The 14,630-nt window shown below is 41.2% G+C and overlaps 2 protein-coding genes across 5 annotated transcripts in view; one reads left to right on the plus strand and one right to left on the minus strand.

Moving 5' to 3' along the window:
• Nucleotides 1-14,630, minus strand: part of EIF2AK1 (eukaryotic translation initiation factor 2 alpha kinase 1) — a 63,152-nt gene that overhangs the window by 5,791 nt on the left and 42,731 nt on the right. For 2 of the 3 annotated variants that reach the window (XM_029576443.1, XM_029576442.1), the window contains exons 11-13: nucleotides 12,382-12,488; nucleotides 2,753-2,873; nucleotides 2,344-2,423 (exon numbers count right to left, since the gene is read on the minus strand). In XM_029576443.1, coding sequence (XP_029432303.1) covers nucleotides 2,344-2,423; nucleotides 2,753-2,873; nucleotides 12,382-12,488 — 308 coding nt within the window. The remainder of the gene's footprint in view (nucleotides 1-2,343; nucleotides 2,424-2,752; nucleotides 2,874-12,381; nucleotides 12,489-14,630) is intronic. The other variant, XM_029576444.1, reaches the window with a different exon arrangement.
• Nucleotides 3,489-10,916, plus strand: ANKRD61 (ankyrin repeat domain 61). 2 transcript variants are annotated; one of them, XM_029576446.1, is made up of 3 exons: nucleotides 3,489-3,700; nucleotides 6,265-6,359; nucleotides 9,835-10,916. In XM_029576446.1, the coding sequence occupies exons 1-3, from the start codon at nucleotides 3,494-3,496 to the stop codon at nucleotides 10,847-10,849; spliced, it is 1,317 nt and encodes a 438-aa protein (XP_029432306.1). In that variant the 5' UTR covers nucleotides 3,489-3,493; the 3' UTR covers nucleotides 10,850-10,916. The 2 variants fall into 2 exon arrangements, with proteins under 2 accessions (XP_029432306.1, XP_029432307.1); XM_029576447.1 differs by having other exon boundaries at nucleotides 3,489-3,671; nucleotides 6,230-6,359.

Here is a 14,630-nt window from a genome sequence, read left to right on the forward strand (position 1 = left end):
AGGAGATGAAGGCGGCATTGGCAGTGCTCCTGGCATAACCGCTTCTGTAGTAGCTGGTTTGACAGGGTACACCGGTGGAAAAATCAGTGGTGGTATCTGCAGAAATAAAGAGGAGAAGAAACTGTATACAATATCTGTGATTTGATCCACACTGTAAATTGGACTTGAGGACAATAATGGGATGTCCTCCTCTTCTGTCGCTGCAGTACTCAATAGTAGAAGGAAACACACTGGTTAAGGTGTTTGGAGTCAAAGACCCTGATGCCATATGCTGGCAGCTAAAAACTCATAGACCTCCTGCTGGTAAGTGAAATGATGTCTCATAGGAGTAGTAAATCCCTTGAGGAATCTTGAAGGGTGGAGTTTCCCTCCCCAGAAATCATAGGCCAGGTGAGAAGAAAAACCTGGTAGAGATAGTGACCAGTCCTCACCTGAGCGTTATGACACTAACAGGAAGGGGGGGGCAAAGTCAACACAGTAACATTAATGGGTTTTGGTCCAGTCATGATCTTTGTGATGGATCAGAACAGACTCTAATGATTGATGATTACTGCATATAAGTTCAGTACAGGGACTGTATAAAGACATGACACTATCACGTCGTTCCTGGGACATACTGGCAACAGGTGAGCTGGGATAGCTCCGGGGAACATCTGGTGTCCCTTAATAACTGGAGAGATCAAAGACTAAGACATCTGGTGTCTCTTAAAACCTGGGAAAATCAAATACCAAATACTAATACAGATACCAATGAGCTGGTAATGAGTTAAGACATTTGGTGTATCTTAACAGTGGAAAGATCAAAGACTAGTACTGAAATGCCTTCCTGGTAGTAAAAAGTGCAAATTGAAAGTGCAAACGTGCATGCAGACCTTAAGGTTAGGTCAAAGAAAAAAAAAAAAAAAAAGAGATATAAGGAATTGTATTTGCCCACTTCTTTGGATAATCTGTAGGGAACAAAGAGTGAATCAGCTGGTTCTTTTTAGGGTCCCTGACCTCACTGTCTTCCAAGTTTCCAAGGACACTGTCTTATAGATGGAAGACATATAAGGAGGGGTTCTTTTTTGATCTTAGATTAATATTCTATTTACCAGTATTGATTTATGTACAGTTAGTGATACTGTATTCATTTTTTATATTACTTATCTTTGATGATTATCCATATATTAGCAACATTTAGTAAATTACGTTTTGCTTTACAAGATTGCGTATAGAGTGTTCTATGACATAATATAAAATATACCCCTATACATTGACGCGCAGGCTTTTTCTTAGCCTATGTTGTCTGTGGCGCTGGTCTTTTATTTTTTTTCTGTTTCTTTGCACCATTCGCTTTGGCATGGTGCAGTTCATGTGCCTTTTGTGTTGACTTGGGTACATAGTGCACCATGGTGCTTCGTGCGTGGCAGCTTTCACACCGTGCATCGAATGCAGTGCGCCAGATGCAGCGTGTGTCAACCGTTTTTTGTTTCGGTGCGGTTTCTTTGTTTAATTGATGCCGATGGGGTAGATGACGACGTTTTAACCGTGTGTGTCATCTCCGTGAAAGCCAGCTGACTCTCCACTTTTTTAAGTTCTTTCCTCTGTCTGGGGGAAATCGCTCCTCATTCTGGACCCATATACATGGGAAGTACTTCCCAAAGGCAAAGCAGAAAAGACTGCCACAGGAGACAAAGAGGACCTTCCACCCGATAAGAGTTTTATTTTTGCAGCCCTTTGTCTCTGGGTCCTAGGCGACATTCTGCCACAGTCACAACAGTTCGCCTGGTCATGGTCAAGCCTAAGCACAAATAACATAATTGTGCCCGTCAGTCACCGACATAATGTGGCCATATGAGTGGTACTTGAAGCCAGATACTTTCCTTTGGGCCACAGTAGCACTGAAAAGTCCCGTTTTGGGGTCTCTAATGAAATCTCGTTCGCCATCTGTCCAGTGTGCAGACTGAGGCGACTTCTGGAAGCAGATTTGTGAGGGACGAGCTGCACATACACAGTAGAGCTAAAAGCTTTACAAGCTTTGACTGCTTCACACCTACTGCCACCCCATGCAGCATGGCTAAATCATTTTGCTTATGGACAGAAAATAAAGAAAAGGGTGTAAGCACCTCATTTCAGACAGTAATTTGAGAGGGAGAAATTTATAGTACTGAACAAACTTGCATATGTGAAGAGATCAGTTTGGTTTTCTGTATTGCTTTAGTCACTCAATTTTGTCAAATATATTTTTCCACATAAGGGGCATAGGTCTAATTCAGCTTTATATTCAAAATTAAAATACAGAATCTTAGAGCCTCATTCATTATGAGAAAAAGGTTATGGTAGTTGTCTTTTAATTGCTACTACCTTAAAGTCATAGTGAGATCCTTGAAGCTGTTCTGGTGCAGCATATAGACATGTACCTACTCCAGAGGTATGTGCTGAACCTAGGAATCACAAAAAGGTATTGCTAGGTACATTATAATTTCATGATATAATATAGTTATCGATATAGCACAAAAAGATCATGGGTGGGGGGGCAGGAGTGACTGGGAGGGTTTTTCAATTGTATACCCTTACTAAAACTCTTAGGGTCTGAGAAAAACAACAGCATTTGGCAGAGTATTTTACACACATGTAAGCACCAAATCAACAAATGGGACAGATCTGTGTGCATATGTAAGGCACCATGTGTCTCCTAGTATTTATTTGGATTGGGCCCTCACTTAATGGTCCTATAATATCTCTTTACAGAGAATATCTTTGATGCTATTACCATTAGTCTTGTCTATTTGTAACCACTGGTTTGTGTCTTCTTGTATAATATCTTTGCAGGCCAAGCCAAAATCTCCTATTCGCACATGGAGGTCTGAGCCATGCAGGAAAACATTTCTTGGCTGAAAACAAATGAAATTCATCACATTCCATCTTTTTGACTTGAATGAAACTATCATTTTTCTGATCAATTGCATTTTTGCACATCATAACATGCAAAATAAAGTTACAGATTTCCATTAAGTGCAAGATCTAATACAAATAATACAAAACAAAATATTTAAAAATAAAAATAAATTCATCATCCTAAAAACTTTATACTTAAATCACATAAGGAATCATACAACTAAGGCCATTTTTCTGACATACCACCTTAAGAAATGCTCGATGTAGGGTCAGTTAACATAAAGCATTAGAACTTCTGTTAAAAGACTGGAAGAGAGAGAATTACATTTGTCAAGATAATTGCCAAATTTGAATGAACTCGGTATATATATTTCCTGCATACTATTTACATATATATACAAACACATGCAGCTCTGAAGTGTATGACTGTGCAGTTGTCTAGACAAACTGCATCTTTAAATCAGTCATTCTTAGATCATTCTAGAACTCAACATGTTACATCACAAAGAGCTGAAATTGTTCAAGCAGTTAATTTTTACCATATTTTCCCCTCTAATTATGTAACTTTCAGTACAAAAGTAGCTCTCTCAACATGGGCAACATTACTAAAAGATGCATGAGACAATCCAGTCCTGAGCAAGCTCTGCCTTTTGAAAACATGTGCAAATGCAACCTGGAATTGAATTATCTCCATGCAAAACTACACGAAGCTATCGTGAAGGGAGACTGTGACACCATCAAAACTTTACTCCAAACCCATCCTGTCAATGAGGCAATTACTATTTGGGAAGACTGTGTGCGTTTTCCACCAATATGGCCTCAGGTAATTGTACTCCTCTGCTTAATTTCTAATATTTAAGGACAAACTTTTATGAAGAAGTAGAAATGACAGCTGAATGTTTACGAAAGCTTACGTTTTCTTAAGAGTAATACATAATAGAAAAAAAAAAAGGCTGAATAGGGCTCATCTTCAAAAACAAAATAAAAACATATTTCACAAAACATTTATGAAACGAGATTTCTGTTGCATTTTTTTTTTTTTTTTAACACTGTGCCAAAGTTCCAAGACTTCATGAGATTTTCCCTACATAGATAAAACAAAGAACATTTCTTAAGTGCCAGAATCTAAGCACTGCATTTAACGTGGCATTCAGTTACAAAGTAAAGAAACAAAAGCCTATAGATGGTAGATGGTGTCCTTCTTGTCTATAACCTCCTTTCAGCAGACAAACCACGGAAGGGAGTGAGTGCCATTTGCGATTTAGTAGTTAGAGAGTGAGCAGTCGAATGTGATGGTTCAGAACGTCTGAGGGTTTGGGGAGAGGCATTTACTTCCGTTTGGGTCCGATATGCTTACGGCATTAGCATATGCTCAGCCACACAAGGTTTCACGCATGCTGCACTGTGGTGCACATTACAACTTGTTAATGGGGGGGGGGGGGGGGGGGGCAACCGAAAGAGTCTGCACTAAGCAAGAGTAGATGTCTATGCTGGGACAGAAAATAACTGAGAAATGAATGTCACTCTTCCATAGTCACCTCTCAGTGGAAGGATAGCCTTTAGACTTGTTTAAAATGTGACAGGATATGTCTTTTAGGGCACAACTTTCAAAACCATTTACAATCATGAAATGTTTTCACGTGCGGAAATGACTATTCTAAATTTGACACGGGGCACAACCTTGTCTAGCCAGTCTCGGGGGCTCCCATACGCATTCCCCCCTCAATCCTTCCCATTTTTCTACTACAGATGTCCCCTACATAATTTAAATTCAGATTTTTTTTGTATTCCTATTTTATTATATCTTGATCAGTTTATGCTATTGTTACCAGTTTCTGCAGTTTTTGCTGTTAAATTACTTTAAATGTAACAGGTTATTATAAGTGTAAACTGGAGTGAAGGCAACTCTGCTATACCTCGGTATATAAAAAATGCTAAATAAATAAACTCCTCTGCACAGAGGCTACAAATTATGGGCAGCACATGGCTGCAGCTTTATTTACTAAAACCATTTTCTTAATGTACTCCAGCTAAGGTTTATCTGGGCTTGTCATTAAGTTTGGATTTGGTTAATCCATCAATTCTGCTGGTTGCCATAAGAGGTGCCCTTTTGCTTTCTGCAGGCGGTGTTACTTTGTGGGTCAGCGACTGGCCCAATCTCCCCCTTTTAACTTCTTTGTAGATATGAAGGCCTCCACTCCTGCCATAAAAGTTGAATTTTAAAATTGCGTGTCTTGTTCACATCAGAGGTCCATGGAGGGCCTGTTCCTGTTGTAAGAGTGTGAGTGGGTCACCTTGCCCATACATTATTGTAAGTGAACTCTGACGTTACTGGAACTTAACAGAAAAGCAATGACATACATGCTAGAAGAATTCCACCAAAGCTGCAACGAATGGAGGTCCTATCTCCCCATACCCTCTCTACTCCTTCTGACCCTGCTCAATTAAACCTGACACAGCCCTGCCTCACAAGGGTGGGTGGACAAGTTACACTGGCAGCAATAAGCAAAGTAAAAGGCCGGGTCTGGGACCCAGGCCCAGCTCACTTCCTCAATAACCATTGAGGTACCTTGGGTAGCCTGGATCCCACATCCCAGCTCATGCTGAGCATTCTGGACCAGAGCCAGAAGTCAAGGCCCCCCTCCCCCGACCATGTGGCTGGCATCCTTCTTATGCCCAGTTGCATAGCAGGGGTTGTGGCCTCAGGGACTTGACTCAGTTTCATGTGTCCTTTTATACAAATTGAAAAGAGATGTTCTGGGGCAGAGTTAGAACTTGAATGTATACTTTTAAATTTTAAGTAGTATGTGCGCAAGTTCACTTGAAGTGTAACTTTGTGTGGCTGATTTTGTGCATGTCACCACAGCCCTTGCATGCAAATTTTCAACACAAATTTATATGCATAAGTTGCATTGAAAATCTGGGGTGGTCTGCACCTAAACAGTATGTGCAGACTTTACCCCAGCACATACAGTTATAAAGTTACCCTCAAAAGGATCCAAATATTTTATATATAATTTAGATGTAGGGTAAACTGTTCTAAACACTGTTGCACTCCCAGGTGTAGTCAGAGATGTTGTATAGAAGATGATTTATAACCCCATCCCAATGTATGTATTCATTGTTTCAAAAACAAACGTTATCTTGCAAAGTAAAATTTAAAATATAGGTAGTCAACTGTCAGTGATGCTGAAGCCCTTTTCTGCAAAAAGCAACAACATATGGAGAAAAGAACAAAAAATACTGCCAGTTTTCAGCTTAGCATACAGCACCTTGGTGATTTGGTAAAACCATTCTGCTTAACAGCAGCTGAAAATCCAACAGTGTGCATTTGATTTACTGCAAGACAAAGCAATATCACATGCCTTTGCTTTGTTTGTTTTGCAGAGGTTTTCTGTACTTCCCATTCATTTAGCTGCCACATACAGAAGACAGAAAAGTTTGCTTTGTTTATTAGAATCTGGAGCTGACCCCGATGTCAGGTAAGATATACTTAACCTATTCCATCTCAAGCAGAATTAAAACACCTTCAAGTATGTATTGACGTACTGGAGAAACCCAAGGAAAATTATTTTAATATTTTTATTTAGTGTGCCTTAAAAAGGAAAATTGGTTCTTACTTGCTAATTTTCGTTCCTGTAGAACCACAGATCAGTCCAGACTCCTGGATTTTGTCTCCCCTCCAGCAGATGGAGATAGAGAAAGTTTTACTGACACTGTCACAACATGAGGTGCCACCTGCAGTCCCTCAGTATTGATCTGCACCCAAGCTCAAAAATAGAAAACAAATACCAACTACCAAACTAACATCCCCTGAACGAGCAGAGGGAAGTAGAAAAACTGGAACAGATAACTGCACCCATGCCCAACCCTGTGTAGAACTAACAAAACCTGCGCCATTCTTCAGAATGATTATAAAAAGCAGATCCAGCGGACTCTCCAAATCTTCCCTTCCTCCAGTGGGCGGGACTCTGGGCTGATCCATGGTACTACAGGAACGAAAATTAGCAAGTAAGAACCAATTTTCCTTTCCCCGTATGTACCCAGATCAGTCCAGACTCCTGGGATGTACCAAAGCTTCCCTAACGAGGGACCTGAGCTTGCAACTTGGAAATCCGCTCTTCGGTGAGGAAAACCTTCCCGCCTTGGTATCGAAACACCCCCAGGGATTCCAAAGTCTGGGAAGAGAAAAGGTGACTCTTGGACAAACTGACTATCCACCCCAACGACCATAGGCGTAGGAGGACCAAATCCACTGCGTCCCGGCAAAGGGATTCTGACTTTGCTTGAATCAACCAGTCACCAGATGGGATGAACTAAGACATAAGAACATGCCATACTGGGTCAGCCCAAGGGTCTATCAAGCCCAGAATCCTGTTTCCAACAGTGGCCAATCCAGGCCATAAGAACCTGGCAAGTCCCCAAAAACTAAGTCTATTTCATGTTACCATTTCTAGTAATAGTGGTGGTTATTATCTAAGTCAACTTAATTAATGGCAGGTAATGGACTTCTCCTCCAAGAACTTATCCAATCCTTTTTTAAACACAGCTACACTAACTGCACTAACCACATCCTCTGGCAACAAATTCCAGAGTTTAATTGTGCGTTGAGTGAAGAACTACTTTCTCAGATTAGTTTCAAATGTGCCACATGCTAATTTCATGGAGTGCCCCCTAGTCTTTCTATTATCTGAAAGACTAAATAACTAACTGATTCACATCTACCCATTCTAGACCTCTCATGATTTTAAACACCTCTATCATATCGCCCCTCAGCCGTCTCTTCTCCAAGCTGAAAAGTCCTAACCTCTTTAGTCTTTCCTCATAGGGGAGCTGTTCCATTCCCCTTACCATTTTGGTCGCCCTTCTCTGTACCTTCTCCATCGCAATTATATCTTTTTTGAGATGCGGCAACCAGAACTGTACACGGTATTCAAGGTGGGGTCTCACCATGGAGCAACCATTCCCTTCCTAATAATTCCCAGCATTCTGTTTGCTTTTTTGACTGCCGCAGCACACTGAACCGACAATAAGAACATGCCATACTGGGTCAGACCAAGTGTCCATCAAGCCCAGCATCCTGTTTCCAACAGTGGCCAATCCAGGTCATAAGAACCTGGCAAGTACCCAAAAACTAAGTCTATTCCATGTTACCATTGCTAGTACGGTGGTCATTATCTAAGTCAACTTAATAGCAGGTAATGGACTTCTCCTCCAAGAACTTATCCAATCCTTTTTTAAACCCAGCTATACTAACTGCTCTAACCACATATTCTGGCAACAAATTCCAGAGTTTAATTGTGCGTTGAGTGAAAAAGAACTTGCTCTGATTAGTTTTAAATGTGCCCCATGCTAACTTCATGGAGTGCCCCTAGTCTTTCTATTATCCGAAAGAGTAAAAAACCGATTCACATCTACCCGTTCTAGACCTCTCATGATTTTAAACACCTCTATCATATCGCCCCTCAGCCATCTCTTCTCCAAGCTGAAAAGTCCTATTTCAATGTGTTATCCACTATGACGCCTATGAGGCAGATGCACAGGATCTCTCGAGCTGCTGGGGCTACAAGGGTCCGGTGGGTCCCATGCCGCGGTAAAAACACACACCTCCAGAGGAACGGGAACTAAAAGAGCCACCTAACCTGCAATGAAAGATTCCGGGCAAGCGTACCGACCCACTGCAACCCCTTCTTTGTCTTCAGACTCTTCCCTTTTCTTCTTTTTTTTTTTCTTCAACAAAACTTTAAAGCAATGAAACAAAGACCAGCAGCAGGCTCTGTTGCTCCTTCAGGGCTAGGGAACTGGAACCTCCAAGCTTTCTACCCTATCCGGGACAAAGGGTCCCCAACCCCCCTGCTCATCTGCCTCACAAACCAGGAGGGATGGCCCCACCGGAACTAACAACCCCCTGAGAAGCAAGCCAAATTGGCATTTGAGGTTTCTTCTTTATTTTTTAAATATCAGACTGCAGGATTTGCACTTCCACGATCTGCTGGAGACAGAGAAATACCGAGGGACTGCAGGTGGCGCCTAGTGTTATGTGGCAGTGTCAGTAAAACTTTCTCTGTCTCCATCTGCTGGAGGGGGGAGGCAAAACCCAGGAGTTTAGACTGATCTGGGTATGTACAAGGATCAGAAATGTCTTGTGCGCAGCTTACTTTCAATTTGCCATGAGTAGAATAGTCCTCAATACAGTAAAGGTACAGGATCACCAGCCCCAGTTTAGAGGTTAAAAAAATCCCAAAATATAGCTTCTAGCCATTCTAACAGGAAACCAAAAACTGGCTGTAGCCTACCTCTTCTTTTAATGCCATTTTAATTTTGTGCCCATTGCATGACATAAGTTATAAACTGGTCATTTTCTCAACTCCCAGTTACATTTCATAGAAACTATTTTATTTTTTAATTTTTAACAGGACAGTTGTAGGCAAGATACAAAAAAAACCCCCTTAGCTGTTTGTCCCCATTATTATAGTAACAGCTGTCTCCCAACACATGGCACACTTGAATTTGACTGCAAGAAGGCCCTGCTATTTTCCCAGAATCCTTTATTTTAGCATTTGTTTCTACCCAGGCACATGTATTTTTTTTTAGCAGATCTGTGAATCAATATTTTTTGACACATCAAAGTATTCTTGGAAATACGCTTTTCATCTGTGTAAGGGTACCTAAGTTAAGGAATCTGCTTAGCAGACTGCAGAGGCCAAAGAAATAAGGATGCAGATTTTTACAAAATCTGAACAATATGGAAGTCTTATGCATACGGTAAGCTATATGTATTTCTTTTCTACTAAAAAAAATTGCCTCTTTACTGACTGGCTACAGCTGAGGCATTCTACCATCACAATTCGACTAGATGAACATCTCCATTTCATAAATATGAGGTTTCTACCTCAAACAACTTTTATGTCTATAAAAAGTAACGAAGTTCCATTGATTTCACACCTTTTATTCTAGAGACATGAAGGGTCGTACAGCACTTCACCTAATAATCGAACACTGGCCCAATATTACTACTAGCTGGACTGTGCCAAAGACCAAATTTGAGAGAGCTATGGCATCTATGCAGAATCAGACTGAAGCGTGCCTTCGAATCATGTGCAAGTACAGTGACCAGGTCAACGCTGAAGTGCACAGTGACAACAGACAAACACCACTACATTTGGCTGTACGCTACGGAGCCTTCCCAGCCATCTCTATTCTTGCTCAGAACGGAGCCAAAGTGAATGCCGTAGATCGCTATGGCATGACGCCCCTTCACATGGCTGCAGGTATACTGAGCAGGGAGATGACAGAAACGTTGATATCCTATGGAGCGGATGTTAACAGTATTGTTCCACGGACTGGGAATACATCCCTATCCCTAGCTGTGTGCACTGCCTCAACTAAAGGAGGAAAGACTTTATGTGCAGACATAGACTGTATTCATTTACTCTTGGCGAATGGCGCGAAGGTAAATGCCCAAGATAAAGAGGGAAGAGCAGCCATTCATGAAGCTTGCTTTGGAGGGAGAGAGGAAATAGTTGATCTTCTTCTAAAGTTTGAAGCAAATGTGAACTCTTTAACAAAATTTGGAGAGTCTCCGATTTTCTGGTTTCTTGACCGTCAAACCAATCTAAAATATACATCACTGTTTAGCAAGTTACTAAGTCTTTCCTATCCGCTAAAACTAACTAATAACGTAGGGGTTTTACCCTCTGGACTTCAACACCCAGAATTTCAACAACAAAAAGCCTTTCTGTTACAGTTATCTCAAGCAGTAACACCACTAAAAGATATCTGCAGGATCAAAGTCAGAAGCATGTATGGAGAAAAATATAAATACTGCCTGAAAGAACTTCTGCCAGCAACAGTATGCGAGTTTGTGTACAATTACCAAGACTTCTCTCCTTATCTGAAAGGATCACCCCAGTTTAAGCAGCTAAAGAACTCTGCTCTTCAGAATGGCATCCATGTGTTGCAGGGGACTTGAGAGAAGAAACCAAAATAGAAATGGTTTCCTGGGGGTCCAGAAACATTAAACTCACTATGCATGTTAAGCAACAATTTTGTGGTTTTTTTAAATGTAATCTATTATGTTCTATAAAGCTTTGTTTGCAGGGCAGCTACTGTGAAAAATTAACACTTCTGAAATGATTTTTTTTTTTTTTTTTTGCTTTGGTCGTTGTAGTCCACTTCCTCTCTCAAAGTTCTCCATCATGACACAACTAGCAGATCTCCACAGAAACCATCTGCTACATCACAAGAAAATCTTCTGCAGAGCTCTCTGCATGTGCCCTACTTTTGTATTAATTTAACTGAACAAAAAAACCTCCGTGTGAATGCAGGATGGGGATAAGAGGCTGAACAGGGTAGGGTTTAGGAGGGAGGAGCTCTGAATCACAATCTGAAATACAGAAAACAGTACAACAGAGCAAAATCTCAATTGGAAAACAAATTCATAATTTTTTTCATATCAGTGCTTATTATTATTAATATGTTTGTACAGCAGCCCTGGGAGATTCATCCTTGGTCCAGGAGAGCAGGTCCTTCCTACAGGATCACGTCCTGCTACATTAGGGTGATGCTCTCCAACCGGGAGATCTTTCTGATCCAAGGCAGAACTGGGGTTGTCAGACTGGATTTGGGACTTGACTATTATGTCCCTGAAGGCCTTAGCAATGTACCTGTCTGTCTCAGCTCCTCCAGGTCTGCCACTCTAGCCTCCAGAGATCGGACTAGAGTGGCAGACCTGGAATTGTTTAATCAAAATTACAAGAACGTGGAGGTCTGGGAAGATGTGAACAGCAGAACTTAAACTGTGTGTTCTTTCATGAATTTTCAAATAATGGCTCAGGAAAGCAGTAGAAAATATGTTTTCACTTTTGTTGCTTTCCAATTATGCAGCTTAGTCACACAATAGGATTATACAACATAGCAGTTTATGAGGCCAAAACAAACAATAGAGAATACATTAATGTAGTATCAAAATAATTTGCCAGGTCTGAGAGGTAATATAAACTGCTAGACATACAAAAATGAAGATTTATTGCAGCTGAAATATACTTGGACACATTTTGTAATACTAAACTCTAGATATCAAAATTTCAGAAATGATCCATGAGTACCGTTTCATAGCCTGGATTACAACATCTAATACTCCCTCTACAATGAGATGCCACTTTTTATCCAGATCAGTTTTTTTCCCCAATATATAAGATGAAATATTCTTGGCAAATCTGGTGACTTGCAGGTATTACTTCACAAATGTGAATTGTGGCAGACTCTTATGTCGACATTTTAGTTTATGTTTTTATTAGCTCTGTTCTATAGATGATTACATTTCTATGAATGTTTTATTGTTATCTGCCTTGAACAGATGCAGAATATATATAAATTATATTCCTATCAAACTATTTCAACATGGCTGACTTTCAGACTGCCTATGCTGAAGAACTGCTGTGAGGACAGTTTTGCTTTTTTTCACCTTACATTTTAGCATCCAGCGAATATTTTACTGCTTACCTTAAGATCTCTGTGCAGGACTCCCATAGAATGTATGTAATATACTCCTTGTAACAATTCCTGGAAAATTTTTATTGTGCACCCGACATCCACATGCTGATAAGGACCTTAGAAATAGAAGAGGCATCCACGTTTACATTTTTTCTTAATCAGAATATGCTGGAAATCTGCACAATAATAAATGTATACTATTTACATTGGTTGTGCTTTTCTGTGTTTAATAATTTAAGCTCTCTTTGTTCTGTATCATACACATAGAATATAACTGTAAAGCCATCTTTACAGGGGCAGCCACAATTCACATAGGTCTGAGGAAAGCAGAGTTGCTTACCTGTAACAAGTGTTCTCCAAGAACAGCAGGATGTTAGTCCTCACACATGGGTGACATCATCAGATGGAGCCCCAATGCAGAACATTTTATGTCAAAACTTCCAGAACTTTGAAGGGGGGGGGGGGGAACCGCCAAAATTGAGTCCTCACCCTCCTGCAGCCCCGAATCGGAGGCTGCCGAGACTCCCAAGATGGCCGTCGTTCCCGGGAACAGCCTAGCCATGCGGTGGGAGGATCGACCACGGGTTAGATTTTTTGTTGCTGCCAGGGAGGGGCTCTCCCCACCCAGCAGGCATCTGGAGCAAAGTCCCTCGCGCGACGAGGGCTCACCACACGCGAGGCAGCAGTGCGAACGCGGCATACTCTGAGGGAAGAAGCCGCGAGCATGAAGAAATCAGCTGGGCTGTGCTGCCGGGAGGAGCGGAGGCAGCAGATCGAACCCTGCTCGCTCCTCAGCAAAAAAAAACCCTTGGCTGCTGGCAAAGAGAGAGAAAAAAGCCCAGACTTTAAAAGTACATTCTCTTTTTTTTTTTTAACTTCACATAGGGGAATGGCACATCCCTAAAGGCACTGCCGGAGAAAGAGATGTCCCGGAGCAAAGGCAGCCAGGTAGGGGGAAGTGACTGGACCACCAGTTTCACCCCACCATAGGATCACCGGGAAAAGGGGCCTATGCTACGGAACACAAGAGGCAAGGCCCCCCTAGGCCCCGCAAGATGGGGAGACAGCGCTGTCTCCTGTGAAGAAAAAAGTCAAAGACAAATCTTTTTTTTTTTCAAACTGAGACAAAGTAAAAATACTTGCTTGATCCTGCTTAAAGAAAGGAAGAAAACCCGCAGAGAAAGGGCTAACTAGTAATAATCAGGGAACCACAGGGCGAGCTGTTGCATCTGCTGGAGACAGACAAACACTGAGGGGCTGCAGGGTAGGCTCGGTCCTGATATAGGATACCCTTTCAGTTTTGGTCTGACTCCATCTGCTGGACAGGAGGCTCAACCCACGGTCTGGACTGATCCGGGTACGTACAGGGAACTTGCTTATTCCTAAAGTGAGCCAGACAAATCCTTTGAATGAATTGATCCTTTTTTGGTTAATAAAATTTTAAGTTAAAATGCGCTGCCATTGGATTTATTGCAATACTTGAATAGCATACAAAGTCAAACTATAACAGGATGTAAAAGTTACAAAACCCTAACAGCCAGATTAAAAATGTAATGATAAAAGGTAGGAACAATATATTTGTGCATGGTGGAGTCTCTCATCCTCCTGGAATTGCTATTTTAAATGAATTACAACCAATCAGGAACCAAGTCAGTCACCCACAACCACAATATTCTTAGCATGACAGATGCAGTGCACACACAATGGACACAGCCCACTGCAGATGTTAGAGAAACTACACTTTATAGGGGGGGGAGATAGGGACGCTTAGAGCAAATTATTCCCAGCCTTTCTCCCCGTGCCCCCCCCACACAAAAAAAGATTTAGAAAATATTTAACTTTAGTTGTAAACACTAAATACAAATGAAAGAATCAATGATAAAATGGTGCTACTTGTCAACTGCATATCATAAAAACCCTATTATACAAAGAATATGTAAATTTATTATAATCACACACATTTCCCTGTCTAAATCAAATATAAAATTATTTTTCCTCATCTTCAGAGTCTTGAAGTTTTCTTCCCTCCTCCTCCTGTTTGTCTCTCTTCTTTCACCTTTTCTAATTGCCTCCCTATTCCATTTCCTACCCATTTTACTTTTCAAATGTTTTTCCCTCCTTTCATCTCCATCGTTCCCTCTCTCTTCCCGTCATCTATCACCATCTCTTTACTTCTCCAATTCACCCCACCTTCCACTTATTTGGACCATGGTTGGCCTAAGCAGGAAATCAGTGGCAGCAGGGACAAAGGAAAAACG

The sequence above is a fragment of the Rhinatrema bivittatum genome, chromosome 14 (genome assembly GCF_901001135.1).
Source record: "Rhinatrema bivittatum chromosome 14, aRhiBiv1.1, whole genome shotgun sequence".
Lineage (NCBI taxonomy): Eukaryota > Metazoa > Chordata > Amphibia > Gymnophiona > Rhinatrematidae > Rhinatrema > Rhinatrema bivittatum.